This window comes from Symphalangus syndactylus, chromosome 3, assembly GCF_028878055.3.
Source record: "Symphalangus syndactylus isolate Jambi chromosome 3, NHGRI_mSymSyn1-v2.1_pri, whole genome shotgun sequence".
NCBI lineage: Eukaryota > Metazoa > Chordata > Mammalia > Primates > Hylobatidae > Symphalangus > Symphalangus syndactylus.
In genome coordinates, this window is record NC_072425.2 from 140037422 (window position 1) to 140055710 (window position 18289).

Below are 18289 nucleotides of genomic sequence, written 5' to 3' on the forward strand. Positions count from 1 at the left end.
GAAAGCACATGAGTTGTTTAAAAGAATTAGCAGACTCAAAAAACACTAAATTCTTTTTATATTTTCATAGAATATGAGATTTCTCCAAAATACTAAATTCTAAGCTAGCAATAGGAAAGCCAAGAATCAATCTGACTTACACTCTAGAATACCCAAAATGCTCAGGAATTAATGGTGTCAGTTACCTCTCAAAGTAGGAATGAATGGAGATGTGGGGCAGGGGGAGCTAATGAAGGGTGACTGCATGAAAGTCAGTTTAGGAGCAGTTACACCTGTAAATCCTTTCCTCAATTCCCACGCAGCCAAGCACAGCCCTTCCACTGCCCCAGTAAAAGACACTGCCCTAGTATCTTTGGAGTCAGGGACAATTGGTTCTATTGAGGATGCACAGTAAGTACTGAAAAAAGAGTCAGTAGTGAACATGTGTACTGTAAACATAGAAACTTCTGGTCGTCCATTTGGCTCCCAGAACGTTGGGACTTTATCCTACAAGCAGGAATTTGGAAGGAAAGTTCTTCTCTGGGGAATCTGACCAGCCTAAAAAAAAGACCTAAAAATCCTGACTTCAGAGATTCTCCAACTAAAGACCCCAACCTTGTTATCCTACATTTAAACCTCACAATCAACAAGTCCCATCCGTGTACTCAGTTTCCTATCAGCTTTCTGGCCTCTCACTTAAATATGAGCAGACAACCAAGAATTTCCAAACATCTGAGGATATGCCACAGGACCATTTTAAAAAGGAACGAGAAAATTAAAAGAGATCTTGGGAATCCGAATTAGAGTCAAAAAATTAAAAACACAAAAATAAGGTTAGAAGACAACATTGAGGAATTTTTCCAAAAATCAGAGAAAAAAGGCAAAGGGATAGAAAATAGGAGATAAGACATTAGAAATTTAGAGAATAAATCCAGGGGGTAAAAATCCAAATAACAGGAGATCTATAGAAATCATTAAAGAATTCAAGAGTACTCCCCATAACTAAAAAAAAAAAAACATTTTCAGACTTAAAAGAGTGTATTGAATACCTGCAACAATGGATGAAAATAAACCTAAAGCAAGGCATATAATTGTAAAATGTCAGTATACTGGCTACAAAGAAAGTATCCTAGAAGCTTCCAAAAAGGAAAATAAATGAATAAATAAAACAAGACACACATAAAAAATCAATCGAAGTCGTTTTAGACTTCACAATAGCAATTGGAAGCTAAAAGTCAGTGAAGTGATGCATTCAAAAGTATTCAAAAATGATTTCCAACTTAGAACGCTATACTTAGCCAAATTACTAATAAAGCATGAAATTAGGATAAAGATATTTTTAGATAAGGAAGATCTCCAAACATTTACCTCTAATGTACCAACTGTGAAGAAACTGTATTAAACTGTGCTCCACCAAAATGAGAGAGTAAACCAAGAAATTAAAAAGATATGGGAAACAAGAGTAAAATACAATGAAATTAAAGGAATCCCCAGGATGTTGGCAAGGGAGAGCCATTTACATAGAATCCAGAATGGAGCAGATCAGAAGGCTCTGGGAGAGGTGTGTTGGGGAAAATGAAATGTTAGGAAGTTATGAATATCTTGAGAGTGTGATACAGACAAATGGCAAAGAGTTTGGGAATAAATTAGTCATAAGTACATTAAAATTAAGAATAATAAAATAAGTGTTAATTCCAAGGAAAACAAAACGTCTTGCAGAAAAGTTGTTGATTACCTGGCTTAGCTGAGAATTGCATGTACACATCATCACAATGGTCTAGGCCGAGCGCGGTGTTTCACTCCTGTAATCCCAGCACTTTGGGAGGCCAAGGCGGGCAGATTACTTGAGGTCAGGAGTTCGAGACCAGCCTGGCAAACATGGTGAAACCCCGTCTCTACTAAAAATACAAAAAAATTAGCCAGGCGTGGTGGTGGGCACTTGTAGTCCCAGCTAGTCAGGAGGCTGAGGCAGGAGAATGGCGTGAACCTGGGAGGCGGAGCTTGCAGTGAGCCGAGATTGCGCCACTGCACTCCAGCCCGGGCGACAGAGCGAGACTCCATCTCAAAAACAAAAACAAAGAAAACCCTCATAGAACTATTTGTCTCTTTAAACAATGTTCATGGTGATAAAACCCTAATTAAAATTAAAAATAAAGGACTTAGGAAGGGAAGGAGAAAAAAACAGATGGAAAAAGAGCAGAGCACGCATACGGTATTCGTTTTTTGCTCATAGCATGTAAATTATTCTCATTTGAAACTCAGGATGAGGAGCACCCGTCTATCCTATACCCATTGTTTTCCACAGCCTATTTCCAAGCTCAAGTCAAGCACTGTGGAAAAATAAAAACAATTTAGCCATTCTTTAATTTCCAGCTAGAATTTGGCAACTATGCTTAACCACTCCATCGTCTATAGCCGTGGAGACTAGGGTAACAATAGATGTTAGGAATGTTCAGCTAAGGCCGGGCGCGGTGGCTCACGCCTGCAATCCCTGCACTTTGGGAGGCCAAGGCAGGTGGATCACAAGATCAGGAGATCAAGACCATCCTGGCTAACACCGTGAAACCCCCGTCTGCTAAAAATACAAAAAATTTACTGGGCATGGTGGCACGCGCCTGTAATGCCAGCTACTTGGGAGGCTGAGGCAGGAGAATCGCTTGAACCCGGGAGGTGGAGGTTACAGTGAGCCAAGATGGCGCCACTGCACTCCAGCCTAGGCAACAGAGCAAGACTCCGTCCCGGAAAAAAAAAAAAGAAAGAAAGAAATGTTCAGCTAATTCCCAAAGTTTATATTAGTCAATATTTTTAAACAACTTATTCTTGTCATTAAGAGATATCCATCATGGGTTTTTTTTTTGTTTTTTTTTTTTTTTTTGAGACAGAGTCTTGCTCTGTTGCCCAGGCTGGAATGCAGTGGTGAGATCTTGGCTCACTGCAACCTCCACCTCCCAGGTTCAAGCAATTCTCCCTCCTCAGCCTCCCAAGTAGTTGGAATTACAGGCATGCACCACCACTCCCGGCTAATTTTTGTATTTTTAGTAGAGACGGGGTTTCACCATGTTGGCCAGACTGGTCTCGAACTCCTGACCTCAAGTGATCCACCCACTTCAGCCTCCCAAAGTGCTAGGGTTACCAGTGTGTGCCACCGCGCCTGGCTCATCATGTCTTTTTTTTTTTTTTTTTTTTTTTTTTTTGAGGTGGAGTCTCGCTCTGTCTCCCAGGCTGGAGTGCAATGGTGTGATCTCAGCTCACTGCAAGCTCCACCTTCCGGGTTCACGCCCTTCTCCTGCCTCAGCCTCCCCAGTAGCTGGGACCACAGGCACCCGCCACCACTCCTGGCTGATTTTTTTGTATTTTTAGTAGAGATGGGGTTTCACCATGTTAGCCAGGATGGTCTCGATTTCCTGACCTCGTGATCCGCCCATCTCGGCCTCCCAAAGTGCTGGGATTACAGGCGTGAGCCACCGTGCCCAGCCCATCATGTCTTCTTTTTTTTTTTTTTGAGATGGAGTCTCGCTCTGTCGCCCAGGCTGGAGTGCAGTGGCGCAATCTCGGCTCACTGCAAGCTCCGCCTCCCGGGTTCACGCCATTCTCCTGCCTCAGCCTCTCGGAGTAGCTGGGACTACAGGCACCCGCCACCACGCCTGGCTAATTTTTTGTATTTTTAGTAGAGACGGGGTTTCACCGTGGTCTCGATCTCCTGACCTCATGATCCGCCCACCTCGGCCTCCCAAAGTGCTGGGATTACAAGCGTGAGCCACCGCACCCGGCCCATCATGTCTTTTTTTAAGCTAAAAAGTTCTGTAAAAACTTCAGAAGAAATCGTGCCTTTTCCCTGGTAGATTCCATACTGGAATCATAGGCAAGTCTTTATCACTTAAGAGGGTTCCCATGAATTTGAATTCTAGCTTCTCTCCCCACATAGCATTACGTCTGTCACCAAATAGGATAACAGAAACTCCGGGGCTGGATGAGTGTTGGATAAGTAATGGAGGGGGAAAGGACCCTTCTAACGGAAACATCCTCAATGAAGGCTCTGAATCCTATTTCATTCAGGGCTTACACATCCTCTCTTAGCCCAAGAGGTAGAACAATGACAGACAAAGAGAGAATAAGATGAAGTTATTTTAGAAAATAAAATTTCTTTGAAAGAGACATAACTCCTTTGTAATGATGTGGTCAGGCCCAAGACCAATAACTTTTAGTTAACCATGTTGTAACAGTTGGGTACTATGATGTTTGGAACATATCATATTTATCACTGATATGTTCAGATCTGTATTGTCATTCATTATCTTCCTCTAGCTCTTTTCATCCAAGATCTCACAGTAGGTACTTTCATAGTTCTTATCTCATCCCGTCACCATTCTAAACTGATTCATAGGCACTAACCTCATTTTTCAGATGCCAAGTTAGAGAAATAATGTTATCATTGGTAAAAGTAAAATTAGAATTTAAGCATCGGCCTGGCACAGTGGCTGACACCTGTAATCCCAACACTGTGGGAGGCAGAGACAGGCAGATCACATGAAGCCAAGGGTTAGAGGCCAGCCTGGCCAACATGTTGAAACCCCATCTCTATCAAAAATACAAAAATCAGGGCCGGGCGTGGTGGCTCACACCTCTAATCCCAACACTTTGGGAGGCTGAGGTGGGTGGATCACCTGAGGTCAGGAGTTTGTGACCAACCTGGCCAACATGGTGAAACCTAGTCTCTACTAAATATATATATATACACACATACACACAAAATTAGCCAGGTGTAGATTCTGTGCCTGTAATCCCAGCTACTCTGGAGGCTGAGGCATGAAAATCACTTGACCCTGGGAAGCAGAGGTTGCAGTGAGCCTGGCTGACAGAGTAAGACTCTGTCTCTAAAAAAATAAAATAGGCTGGGCATGGTGGCACACACCTGTAATCCCAGCTACTTGGGAGGCTGAGGCAGGAGAATCGCCAGAACCCAGGAGGCAGAGGTTGCAGTGAGTCGAGATTGTGCCACTGCACTCCAGTCTGGGTGACAGAGTTAGACTCTCTCTGTCAGGAAAAAAAAAAAAAAAAAGACTTTAAGCCTCTAAGTCAAGCCATTCATCATGCTAAATCTGATGTGGTTACCCAATACTATAAAGAGAGTAATGGCTGGGCGCGGTGGCTCAAGCCTGTAATCTCAGCACTTTGGGAGGCTGAGGTGGGCGGATCACGAGGTCAGGAGATTGGGACCATCCTGGCTAACATGGTAAAACCCCATCTCTACTAAAAATAAAAATAAACTAGCTGGGTGTGGTGGCGGGTGCCTGTAGTCCCAGCTACTCTGGAGGCTGAGGCAGGAGAATGGTGTGAACCCAGGAGGCAGAGCTTGCAGTGAGCCGAGATCGTGCCACTGCACACCAGCCTGGGCAACAGAGCAAGACTCCGTCTCAAAAAAAAAAAAAAAAAAGGAGGGTAATAAGAGAAGACTCGTGGAATTCTTATCAATGAAATCATAGAGGAAAGGTTATCAGTGTACACACCGGGAATTCTCACAGAACAGGCATAAATGAAATGGAAAAGAAATGTGTCATTGGGGGTGGGTTACAACCAGAAAATACAAAAGGAGAGAAAACACAAGAACCATTCTGAATTTTCATCTCACTCCTAAATATTATTGGAATTATCTCTGACTGTTAGATGTATTAATTTCATAACTTGCCTGGTAACAGGCTGTATAATTTCAGACAAGTCAACATCTCGGACTGCCAGTTGCCTCATCTGTAATTAAAAGAGATCAGGTCAGAATTTTTATAGTAGAGAAATGTAGAAATTTAAGATAGCTAAGAGATCATCTAGCTCATCCTATTGGATATAGGACTACTTTCTAAGTAGGCTTCAATGAAAACAGGGCTAAGGAATTTAGTACCTTCAGGAAAGCTCATTCAACTTTCAGATGGCTCGTAATCAGAAGTTTTTCCAAAAGTCGATCTAAGATTTTACTAGATAATTTCTACCTGCAGTGTTAAAAACTTATATCCAAAATTGCTGTGAAAATCTTCTCCTGCACATGCTACAATGACAGTAGCTCCACAATCACTTTTATCACAACATGAGTTATTTGTAAGGTAAGATAATTAACATTGGCTTCTAGTCTTAATTCCGCCACTGTCTATGTGACTTTAGCAAAGCACTCACCACTATATCTGGACCTTAATTTCTCCAATTTATAAAATGAAGGGCTTAGATTTTGTCAAATGTCTCTTCTAACACTGACAATTTCCTCCTGACTGTATCTTTGTCCTTGACTTAGTGGAACATCACTTTGTTCTCGCTGACTTTCTAGAATGAGGTGTTGGAACTTCTTCAATAAATAAAGAAATATCCTTTTCCTCTCTTTGTTGTTTCCCTTAAAACTTCTAATTGCTGTGGATATATGTGTTTAAATTAAAATATAGAAACTGAAATCTTTGTGAGATAAAAAAATTAATAACTTGGGACTTGCAGTCCCTTTCCTACAATAAAAAAGATAGATTAGGATCTTAACAGTTAGAAAGAACCGTACAGGATATCTAGCCCCATCTCCCACTACTGGAGAAATCTGTAATAGACAAGCCCTTATGTTTTGTCTTCCAGCTTCTGGGATTTCTAGTGAAAACGTACTCAATGTTTTGTGGACTTATCCTGTTCTATTGATGTACGACACAGTGCCTGTCTTCGAATGTTGTTGCAGAATCTGCTTCCCTGGAACCACCCATCGATTCTGGTTCTATCATCTGTTAGCATGGCAGAATAGATACACCTCTTCATGCTTAATAGCCCCATTCAGATTCAACTACCATAGCTGAACCTCCTTCCCCACTTCTCCCCCAAAGCTTTGCTCCTCCAAGCTAAAGCTCACACTTCTTTAGTTGTTGTTTTCCACACCTTTTACTATCCAGGTTCCTGCAGACTGGATAGTTTTAGCTTGTCTATATTCTCTTTAAAATGTGATGCCAAAAAGATAAACATATAAAATACGTCAATTAACTTGTTATTTTTCACATATATTGAACCCAATTCAGGAAGACCAGGGAGTCACTACTTCAACTAAATATGTTTATTGCACAATTCTCTTAGCACCAGAAAGCATTCTGCTTGCTCTGTGCCTTCACATCTCTCTCTAATTATCAAATACATTGATGAAAGCCAGCCTTCTATCTTTTGAACTGGTGTCATGGACTCCAGCTCAGCATTTCTTAGTGCTACCGTCAGCTAAAACTGGGCTGTATGGTATGTTGTCCCTTTCTTACGATCTCACATCATGTGAGCAGAAATATTATCAGGAATCCCTCTCTGAGAATCTATGAAATGAAGTCCATCAGAAACACAGCATTTGAACAAGTGCAGAACAAATTGTTTATGACACGTGGGATTAGATCTAAAATGACTTCCCTACCTTGGCTATTTTGTGATATTTTTGCTTCTTCAAAATTAGACCTCTGAATGTCTTTTTAAAAATATATCATAATAAACATAGTTTTGTCAGATCTTTACCACAAGTGAAACTGAGTTGAGGCAAAAGCCTGGGTTATTCAGACAAAATACTTTTTCAGCCTATGGAAGGTTTGATCAGTACTGAAAGCCAAAACCAAAAAGTGCTGTCGTGTTACATTAAATCGAGACTAAATTGTGCCTATCCTCTACCACTATCACTAACTCACTATATAAAAATAAATAAAACTAGGAGAACTTTGCTGTTGGATTGTTTGCCATCAATTTCAGGGAATTTTTTTATGAGAAAACTGTGCCATAGTTGGTGTGGCTGGTGCCACAGTTCTCACCTCTTCCCTTGCTACCTAATCCAACAAGAAACCACCACAGGGGAGGACCAGGGTAAGGAGGAATGAGTATCTTCCCAAGTTTAATGCTCATGAATTATAGACCCAAATAGTCCCTGGGCTCCAGGACTCATCCTGCCTCCAATCAGGCAGAGCTGTGCATATACTAACAGCTTCCCTATTTACCTGCTTTTCCAAGACAAAAAGGTCATGAAATACACCCAATCCACACCTGTTAGACTCAGAACAAGCCCTTGACAAATTATTGTGAAAGCAGAAGACAGAAATGCCTGGTGCTTTTGAGTTTGGGTTCACCATCTAATTTACACACACACACACACACACACACAGACACACTTTTGCCCAAATACAGTTTTTCTACTCACTTTAAAGATTCTTTCGAACTCCTGTTTAGTAGTTGTTCTTCCTGGGATTAGAAGAATTTGATTTTTCCCTTAGCTCCATAATCTTGTGTAATAGTATCCCTATACACAAGGGATACACACTTTCCCTTCCAAGTTACCAAGAACATTCTCAGTCACAAATCACTTTTTTTTCCCACCAAGTCTTTTGTCTTATTGTAAAGCATTTGCCAAAAACTTCTGCCTTAAAACAGTACTGTCATTGTCTGAACATGGGAGGGAGGAGAAAAATCTGAGCATAGATTTGCTTTTAATAGCCACAATCTTCAGGTTGTGTAATCTAAAGAAATGAGAGAGGTGTTCTTATAAAGTGATAGAGACAAAATGCCAATCAATGCATTGTTACCAAGAAAAATAAATAAACTGCATGAGAAAAGAAGTGAACAGGGAGACAGAGGAGACATTTTTTAATCCTTCCTTGGCTGTTAGCTAGTCCTGATTTCATTAGTAAATCCTTCAATCTTGCTAAGCCTCAATTTCCTCATCTAAGAAAGGGAAAAATACCCATATGTCATCTGAGACTCACAAGATCATTGATTGATTACAGAGCACTTTGGAAAATCCAAAAGGCTATACAATGTTTATGTTTTAAAACCAATAATTTTGCCTCCTAAATGATGCACTTGGATAAGCTGTCACTCTGACACTTATCTTTACCTGGGATAATGTTTCTCCAACAAGCCTATTGCAGAAAAATGAAAAGGCCTCCTGCTACATTCACATAAGGATAGAACTTAGACCTAAAATGATCTTTAGGATTCATCCCCATATTGGAAAAATAAGAAAACAAAAAGATTAACCCACGCTCACACCCACTGTAGTTTTTATAATTATTATTAATCATTAGAACCTGAGGGTCAGGATTCCACTCAGTCCTACTAATTCTTTTCCAGCCTTCCGGGACTCACTTACCTAAAGACACAACCAGAAGCGAAAGAATCAGAAGGTGAGAGTGCCTCTGGCACAGCTGCTATATTTATATGTGTACTGAGTGTGTAAGTTCATCACACAATTCGGTAGTATAATTTCAAACTCCAAATATCAATACATCTCTGTCTCTTCAGCATTTCAGAACCACAAAATACCAGAGCCACTTTTCCACGTAGGTGGAACTCAAGACCATTAATCAAACGATTAGAAACAGAAAATTTGGAGTGAGAAGGAGGGGATCTGTTAATGAAAGGTTATTCGCAAGTTCATTTCTACAGGGACTAGGAAACTGCCTAGGGCCGAGGGGAGGGGGCGTACGCGCAGGAGAACGCGGTGGCAAACCATTCCTGGAAACGCGTGATCATTCCCAGTTTTGCCCTGCGAGCCTACAAACCCAGTAAAAGAATAAGAGACCTCCCAGGGGAAAAGGAGAGCGGTAAAGCGCAAAGTCAATCAGACCCCCGCCCCATCTAGTCCCCAAACAGGTGCACGCCCGGAACGCCTTTAGCCTTAACCCTTTGGCCTTCATCTTGATTTCCTAAAATGCACTGAGAATGAGTATTTCCACACATAACCCGAGGAACACTCACTTTTAAAATATCAGTAGCCCGTGGAACGTGGAAGCGTTGCGGGACAGGAGCGCAACAAGTTCGGGAAGCAGAAATTGCTCTAGGGGTTTTCTGTGCCCAAGTTTCCCGCCGCGCGCTGGCGCAGCGGAGTACGCGGGAGGCAGGGCGTAAGGGGCATCTGCGCCTGGGGGCTACAAACTCAGGAAGGGTGTCAGGATGCAGAACCGCGAGCTCTAGAGGAGAACAAGGACGGGAGAGGATGGAAGCGCCGCCCAGAGAAGGAGCGAGTAGACTTAGTATTTGAGTCAGAGATGGGACTCCGGGGATGGGGGATGGGGGCGAGTGGGAGGTAAGTGACGAGCCGTGCACGAGTCTGTCCTGACACTGGACGTTTTAAAGATCAGATTGTGGTTCTATCTGGATCCCGGCGGAGCGGAGGCGCCAGAGACCTGGTGCCTTTGCAGCCAAACGGACTGCCCAAGAAAGGGCGAGGAGTTGGCGTGGAGAGGAAAGAACAGAGCTAGGGACAAGTTGCTGAGAGGCGAGGGAGAAAGGGGTCTATGATCGGAGAAAACAGAGCCGAGAGCTGAATTTCCAGTCTAGGACGCGGTACTTGGGCTGGTCCCCGACCCCAAGGACGACGGACGCAGGAAAATGGGCTCCGGGGCGCACACTCTTCCGTGGCTGGGACCGGGAGGGCTAGAGGGGAGGCGGGAGGCCGGGCCGCGGGCCGCGCTGGCTCCGCACTGGCCTGGAGGACAGGTGGGTTTTGTTTGTCTTCCAGGAGCGGATCTCCAAGGCCCGCCACGAGACTGGAGTCTGAGTCTTCCGGTCCGGGAGGGAACCGCGCTCGGCCCCGCAGTCTCCTCCCCTGCCTACTACCCTCCCCAGCCTGGCGGCTCAGAGCACGTGCGGCCCTGAGCCCAGCTCCCCCTCGTCTCCAATGTCCACCTCGTCCTCTGGCTCGGTCAGCACGAAGGGACCGGCGGGCAGGCCCAGCCGAGCCTCGGCGGCGGCGGCGGCCTCTGAACCGCGGGGACTGCCCTCGGGGCTTTCTGGCCCGTCTGGTGCTTTGGGTTCGTCTTGGCTTTTCCGCAGTTGCTTTTTATGCTTCATCCGCCGGTTCTGGAACCACGTTTTCACCTGATTTCGGGGAGATAAAAATAAAATCATGTCATTCCTCCAAATCTGAGCCATCGCTGGGGTTTAGGAAAATGGGCTGCAGTCCGTTGACGAAGTATCCAAGAGCGGTGATAGCCTCAACTGCTCATAAGGTATCACCTTAAGCCGACTGAGAATCGAACAGTCTGAGGCTTTCAGGAGTAACAGTCCCAAAATAATGATGAGGATTAACATGGGTGGTTAGCAGTTATGCATACTGTTATGAATTAGAACTACTAATAGTAGGTGCTGCGTGGGTAAGTCTCTTTTACACTCAGCTGATGTTCGTCTGATTGAGACATCTAACCACCTGATCCGCAGGACTCCTGGACAGGAAGATGAGAATTGAACCTCCTGGTTCTCATCGGAGAGAAAATCAGACCCGGGCCTGGCAGAGCTAATGATTTCATAGCAAGAGGCGTTCCGGGTAGAGACTATGAAAGATGGGGAAGAGACGACGGGGTTTTGAGGTTGCAGGTGAATAGCGCCTAGAGGAAGATAAAAACCGTTCTTCCACTCAGGACAGAGGAACAGGGAGAGGACTTAAATCATAGTGTGTGTGTTGGGGTTGGAGCGGAGGTGCATGTGAACATTGGCCGCTGTGAGAGAGATTGAAGTGAGAAAGGGGAAAAAAATCTCCTTGTGTGGGCTTCTCTCAGGACAAGAACTCGCCTAAACTCTTACCGTTTACCTCTGACCCGGGTTCCTAGCCTAGTCGGAGACGAGTGAGGAAGGCATACGAATAAGAGTTCTTAACCCGGAGGTGGTCATCAGAATTACCTGAGCAGTGTTTCCTTCCTGTCCAGAGCCCCGCTCGAGAAATTTTGCTTGGGTAAGTATGACGTGAGGTTAGGGTATCGGTACTTTTTTTTTAATCTTTTTTTCTTTTTCTTTTTCTTTTTTTTTTTTTTTTGAGACGGAGTCTCGCTCTGTCGCCCACGCTGGAGTGCAGCGGCGCGATCTCGGCTCACTGCAACCTCCGCCTCCCGGGTTCAAGCGATTCTTCTGCCTCAGCCTCCCCAGTAGCTGGGATTACAGGCGCGCGCCACCACGCCTGACTAATTTTTGTGTATTTAGTAGAGACGGGGTTTCACCATATTGGTCAGGCTGGTCTGGAACTCCTGACCTCGTGATCCGCCCGCCTTGGCCTTCCAAAGTGCTGGGATTACAGGCGTGAGCCACCGCGCCCGGCCAGGTATAGGTAATTTTACGAAAGCTCTTGGGAAAGGCCTAGAATAAGCGTCAGCGGAGTCTATTTCTACTCGAACTCCACAAGGTCCCGAAGGTATTAAGACTTGAAGGGAGACAGGAACGAAGCAGAGATCAGGGCCTCCCTCTCCTCCCGCCCACCTGCGTCTCGGACAGACTGAGGGCCGTGGCCAGTTCCACTCGCTCTGGCGTGGACAGGTAGCGCTGGATCTCGAACCTCTTCTCCAAGCCTGAGAGCTGCGAGTCAGAGAAAACCGTGCGGGCTTTGCGGCGGCGACAGTGCTTCCCCGGCAGCTCCGCGTGCTGCGGGTGCGGGAACAGCGCTGGGACGGGCATCCCTGCAGAGAGAAGAGCAACCAAGTGGGCAGAGCCTGGGTCGCCAGAGAGCAATCTCCGCTCTCCTCCCCTAGCTCCCAGTGCCTTCCTCCGCCCCTCGCCTCCGTCAGTCTGCTCGCCCCAAAGCCCCTGAAGCCTTTCTCTCAGGAATCCAGGGCAGAGGAAGAAAAAAAAAATCCGCAAGAATAGTGCTTGGAGATCTTTATCTGTAAAGTCATCTAGAAATACAAACAACAAACAGTAAATAAAACAGAAAAGAAAATCGGAAAATAGATCCGGAGGCTGTTTAAAAATGTCTTCTTGGAGAGACTTCCGTAAGGTCGGCCAGCGCGGAGTCTTCAGTTGCTCCTGGCCAAGTTTTTTGCAAACCTCAAATGGCCCAGGAGCAGTCCTGTCCCCAGCCCCCACCTTATCCTCCTAGACCCTGATGACACTCAGTGCTGTTCTGGGGCTAGTAGATGCATGGATATAATCTTGCCTCCAAACCTTACTGAAAAATACCTTTCTGTTTCCCAAGCCACCCCTATCCCCCTGCAGCGAAAGGGAGAGCAAAACTGCCTTATCCAGAGGAGCCCCGGAGCCGGAACAGAGGAGCATCTCTCGCCTCTCACGTCTCCTCGTCCGTTTCGGGGTCGAGCTAGGGACCCGGCTATCTAATATGGTCCTCATTCTTTTTCTCATTCTTTCCCTCTCACTCCAAGCCCAGCGAAGCTGAAGGGTTTGAGGCGCTTTTCCATGGCCGGGTCCGGGAAAACTTGTCTTTCCTGACCCTCGCAGGCTTGACTCTGTCTGAGACGCACCAAGCAGACAGAAGCTGCCACAAGCAACATCGGCCAATCCCAGGGAAAATAAACAAACATAACAACAACCAGTGCGGGTACTTCGGGCTTTGGCCACTGCTGTATGGGTGGACCACCGGCGCAGCTGAGAATAGATTGTCACCGGCGCGTGGTGAAGCCAGTGCAGACATACGGACCTGGATTTGCAAACACTTTTAGCTTTGTTCTGGATTCCAGCGCCCACAAACTGCCTCCTGTCTTGCCCCCAGCCCCTCCACCGATCATGGTTGTTGCCACCTCTGAGCTATGAGTCTGGACTCAACGAATTATTCTATTCTGGCTGGATAGAAAACGCCAGAGAAAAAACCATGGATGTGGCCTTTCAGAGGGAGACAGAAAAAAATCTGGGTATTTCCCCACATCCTCCTGTCCCAAACAGACTTTGCTAGTCCTTGCTTTTTGTCAGACCAGAGAAATCAAAATACTTTAGCACCCGGCTCCTGCAATGCTGGCAGCTGGGGCAGAGGATGGTAGCCCAGACTAAGATTGTGAGATAAATGTTAGATGTTGAGGGTGAGGAGGGTTAAAGAGCTGCATCTGCCCCTACCCCCCTTTTTTCTCACCCTTTCTCTCTTATTCAGGCTAGCCCAAACCTTTCGTTCTCAGAGAAGCCCAAACCTTCATTCACTTCTATGCCCCCAGCAGTATCTGCAAATGCTCAGTGCCTGGAAAAAAGAGAGCTGGCCTGGACAGAGTGTTTTGAGTTTCTGTGCAGGAAAAGTTGTGTCCATGGGGTGAGATGGTCAAGGGTCTCCCTCTGAGTGGGCAGAGGCGGAGAATCAGGATTGAGAGATGGACCAAAGTGGCCAGGAAGATCACGAGCAGGGAGACTGAGCACTGCCTACCAAGAGTATTGTCAAACCCTATACGCTGCCTCTTGACCAGGCACCTAACCTCTGCTATAAAGAGTGCGGAGGGATCACGAATTATCCCCGTGGGTTGGCATGCCTCTAGGGAGCTCCGCATGGCCTCAGCAGTATCCCCAGCCTTCCACTGTCACTTAGGGAAAGAGGCCACCAAGCCAGGCCGAGCCAGTCTGGCCTTTCCTTGGCTCCATCACAGGCTTAGGGTCTGTGCTAGAAGCCCGGCTCTCTCACTGCCCATACCTTGAGGTTCCTGTTACTTACCCGAGGTGGTGAGGAAATAAGGATGGTGGTGGTCTCCCTTCTGCAGAGGGTGATGGGCGTGAGGAGCCAAGAGGGTGGGTGTGGGCATGAGGGGGTAGCCATAGTCTAGCAGAGGCACCCGAGAGGCCAGAGAGCTGGCGAAATGGTCTGGGGCCACCTCTCTCAGCGGCTTGGGCTTGTGCAGCAGGATGTCCTCGATGAAGAAGGATGTGGGCCTCTGAGAAGACGCCGGGTGTAGAGGAGAGGTGAAGTTGAGATTCATCTTGAGCGGAGCACCTGCCACAGGACAAGGGCCGGGACGAAGCGGAGGACGCAGGCAGAGTCTCCAAGCCTGCTCGAAAGCCGGCAACCACCCTCCAAGGCTCCAATCTCCGCTGCTCTCTCCCGGGCCTGGGCTATCCCGGGCGCTGGAGAGGCAAGAAGACAAGCTCCTGGGTAGGTTAGGTCTCTGTGAGGGAGAATTGGCAGCTTGGAGAGGGGAGCCGGGAGAGCCAATGACGAGGCTGCCAGAGGCAGAGGGGAGGGTGCGGGAGGCTCGGGGCGGGGCGGGGAGCTGTCCGCGGTGCTGAACACCACTGGCCAAGCCTGGGAACAACAGAGCCCGCAGGGTTCTTGTTCCTACCAGGTTTCTCGACCTCAATTTCTGCCCCGTCACTGCAGGGGCTGCTTTGTTCCCAGTCGTTTTTAAAAGAAAGCTAAAAGGAAAAAGTCTCTGTTGTCCGGCAAACTCCTCTTTACAGAGGAGAAGGCACTAAAAGGGTCCCAAAGCAATATAGATAAAGCACTTATTCAGGCATTTAGGCCTGGGTTTTAGGAGTTTCCATAATTTTGGTGGCAAAAAAAGAAGGGAGGAAGTGAGGAGAAAGGGCATCTGATACTTCAAATTGCTAGATTCTACTTAAGTTAATGGCTGAGGAAGACTGGACTATTAAGATAAAGAAAGAAAATGATGATGGTCATCATAACAGTCTTTATACCTCAGTTATAGGCAGTGGGCAGGAGAAGGATTATGTCTACATTAGTCAAGCTATTTGGTCTGTGTAAATATGTCCAGAGTCACCTCTTAGTGCCATCCTCCATGTCCCCTCAAATCTTTACTTTCTCCTCATTTCACTCACACGGTTTGCTATTTCTGCTGTTACTTTTTCAACCCTAGCCCCCCGAAATAATTGTACTAGGTTCTTGTTTCCCACTCCTTTTCCCAGCCTCTTTTCTTTCATTTCCGTCCCTCCCAATCTTTTGTTTTTTCTGTTTGTCTTTTTCTAATCTGTCACATTTATTTCCCTGGAGTCAATTTGCTAAAATTAGGGTGATCATCTACAACACAGCAGGGGTAATTTCAGCTCACATCTCTGAAAATTGCTCTAATTATTGATGTTAAACTCAGGGAAATTAAAAGAAGCCACTTCTCTCCCATCTCCCCATTTTTAAGCTCTAATTTGTTGAAATCTAGTCGTCATCACAATTCCAATCACTACTGCTAATAGTCAAAGTGTTTTAATAGAGACTGAGTCCTCACAGCCCATGCTATTAGATAATTAGAGGAGGTGTTAGAAAGCCAAGTGCTAATCCTGGGGCGCATGGGTAGGATTTCCATCTGATCTAGCAGGTAGAACAAATTAATTACCAGAATCAATTAGGCCCCAAACTACAGTGCACCAGGAAGTGGGAGCATTCTATTCCATACGGATGAACTGGTAAATGGTAGATGAAGAGCTTGAGAGGAAAGAGGAAGGGATGTGGGGGAGACTTTAAAATAAGATCTTGGCAAGTAGGCATCTAAATGAAATCAGAATGCTTTGATCTGAAGTCCAAAACATGATTTTTAAAAAATTCTAATAGTAGTAAGAACTGAAGAGGCCCAGCGTGGTGGCTCACGTCTGTAATCCTAGCACTTTGGGAGGCCAAGGCGGGAGGATTGCTTGAGCCCAGAAGTTCAAAACCACCCTGGGCAATATAGTGAGGCCCCATCTCAGAAAGAAAGAAAGAAAAAGAAAGACAGAAAGAGAGAAAAAGAAAGAAAGAGAAAGAAAAGAAAGAAGGGAAGGGAAGAAGGAAGGAAGGGAGAGAGAGGAAGGAAGGAAGGAAGGAGAAAGATAGAAAAGAAAAGAAAAGAATCGAAGAGAAATGAAAAGAAGACCTGAAAGCAGGTGGCTGTGGAGAGCAAGACAATAGACTTCCCAGAAGTCCTTTCCTAGCGCTAAGCCCTGGCCCATCGTCTCCGTGGGGCTGGAGGGAGACGGAGGAGACTGGTGAGGAGGGGCCGGGGGTGACGGTCCACACTTTACAGACGTCCACGTCCACCCCCGCTTCCACTGTGAGCTTACAGCATCAGCAGAGTATAAATCAAGCCGTTCTGTCTCCCCACCCTACAGGCCGAGTGGCTATGGAGGGCTGGACCGGTGTACGACCAGAGTGTGGCCTGTGCCTGAGGGCGCCCTACACTCCAGCCCAACACAGAGCGCAGATTTGCACCCAGCCTTGGGGGCGGGATTTCGGCTTCATTCTGGGGAGGAGACCAACTTTTTTCGCAGAAGCAGTAGTGATTATTGAATGTCCCTTTGAGAGCAGGGACAGTAAAAACGTCTTCGAGTGACAGTTACCTTTGAGCCAAGGCACTGCAACCCCCCCGTCAGAACTTACACACCTCTCAGAGTGTTTGCGGGATCGGGAAGGGAGTGGGGGGCAATGTAGACCGCCTCCTCCGTCCTTATCTTTCCCTTGTTTCGTAAGCCCTGAACTCAGAGTCCTGCTTTCCCCCAAAGCTAAGGCAATCTCCCCAGGCCCTGCTCTCAGGCGGAGAAGCCAGGAGCGATGAGGGGCGGGGCGTCTCCTGGCGCCCTCTTTTCCAGCCCCGCTCCCGCGCTGCCTGCCCGAAGCCCGCGCTGACGCCGGAGAGGGACTCGGGGCCCAGCCGCCCCGCCTCTGCCGGGACCCCAGGAGGAATCTAAGAAAGGAGAGATGGACGGAGGAAATGGCATCGCTTCAGGAAGGGGCAGGACCTCCAGGACCGAAGGCGTTTTCTTTCTCTTTCCTTTCAGCGACACTGGGAAACAAAGCTCCGCGGCTGAAAGGACACCACAGGCGGCCAGGACCCGAGCAGGGCGCTGGGGCGCTTAGCGGGGGGAAAATGGGCATCCGGAGTGCGGGAGATTCCTCAGGGCCGCCCCCTTCTCCAGGGGTGCCCAGAGGAACCGCGGCGGGGACTCGCCGCTGGCAGGCTGCGGGTCCTGGTGCCAGCGCGCATGGGCGGGCTGTGCGGACGTGGCTGGTCCTCCGAAGGTTTCAGACCCCGTCCGGGCCCCGCAGTCCCTTAAAGCTGTGTCCCAAAGCCTAGGGGAGATAGCGAGGCTGGGGAAGCCGGGAAGTTTCTCTGCGGTGTGGGGCTCCTGAGCAGAAACGCGCGGGGGATTGTCAGGGCTGCAGAAACTTTGGCTCGAGGCGGTGGCTGGCCCGCCTTACTTCTGTGGTGGGGTTAAGGAGGCCCCTCTGAAATTCAATCTTGGTATTGAATCTGGTATCTTCCTGTGGCAGGCAACGCATACCAAAGGCAGCGGCATCACCTTCCTGCCTGCTCGAGCCCTAACCCCCACCCCACCCACCAGCCGCGGGCCCCTGGGCTGCCCAAGGAAGGAGTACATTTTTAGACATTTTTAGATAGCTTGTAAAGGTTGTCTGTGGCAGGGAACGGGGACAGGGAAACTATCTTCTCTTTAAAAGCCGGGTTTATCTCTGAAGTCTATACCAGTGCTTCCAATAAGAATAGAATGCAAACCACACAGGTAATTTTACATTTTCTATTAGTTACATTTTTTAAAAAGCAGAAAGTCACATTTAAAAAGTAGGAGAAAACAGGTGAAATATTAATGTATTTCACTGAACCCCAGCATATCGAAAATATTATTTAACATGTATTCAATATAAATATTACTA

At 46.8% G+C, this 18289-nt stretch overlaps 2 protein-coding genes across 4 annotated transcripts in view; one reads left to right on the top strand and one right to left on the bottom strand.

Annotated features, from left to right (window-relative positions):
- Nucleotides 1-10871, top strand: part of JHY (junctional cadherin complex regulator) — a 92162-nt gene extending 81291 nt beyond the window's left edge. For all 3 annotated transcript variants that reach the window (XR_008656792.2, XR_008656793.2, XR_008656794.2), the window contains 2 exons: nucleotides 9079-9131; nucleotides 10469-10871. The gene's annotated coding sequence lies outside the window, so the exon portion shown is untranslated. The remainder of the gene's footprint in view (nucleotides 1-9078; nucleotides 9132-10468) is intronic.
- BSX (brain specific homeobox) lies at nucleotides 10506-14781 on the bottom strand. The gene is made up of 3 exons (XM_055273535.1): nucleotides 14357-14781; nucleotides 12196-12392; nucleotides 10506-10827 (listed from the first exon to the last, which is right to left on the bottom strand). The coding sequence occupies exons 1-3, from the start codon at nucleotides 14616-14618 to the stop codon at nucleotides 10585-10587; spliced, it is 702 nt and encodes a 233-aa protein (XP_055129510.1). The 5' UTR covers nucleotides 14619-14781; the 3' UTR covers nucleotides 10506-10584.
- Between the last annotated feature and the right edge of the window lie 3508 nt (nucleotides 14782-18289).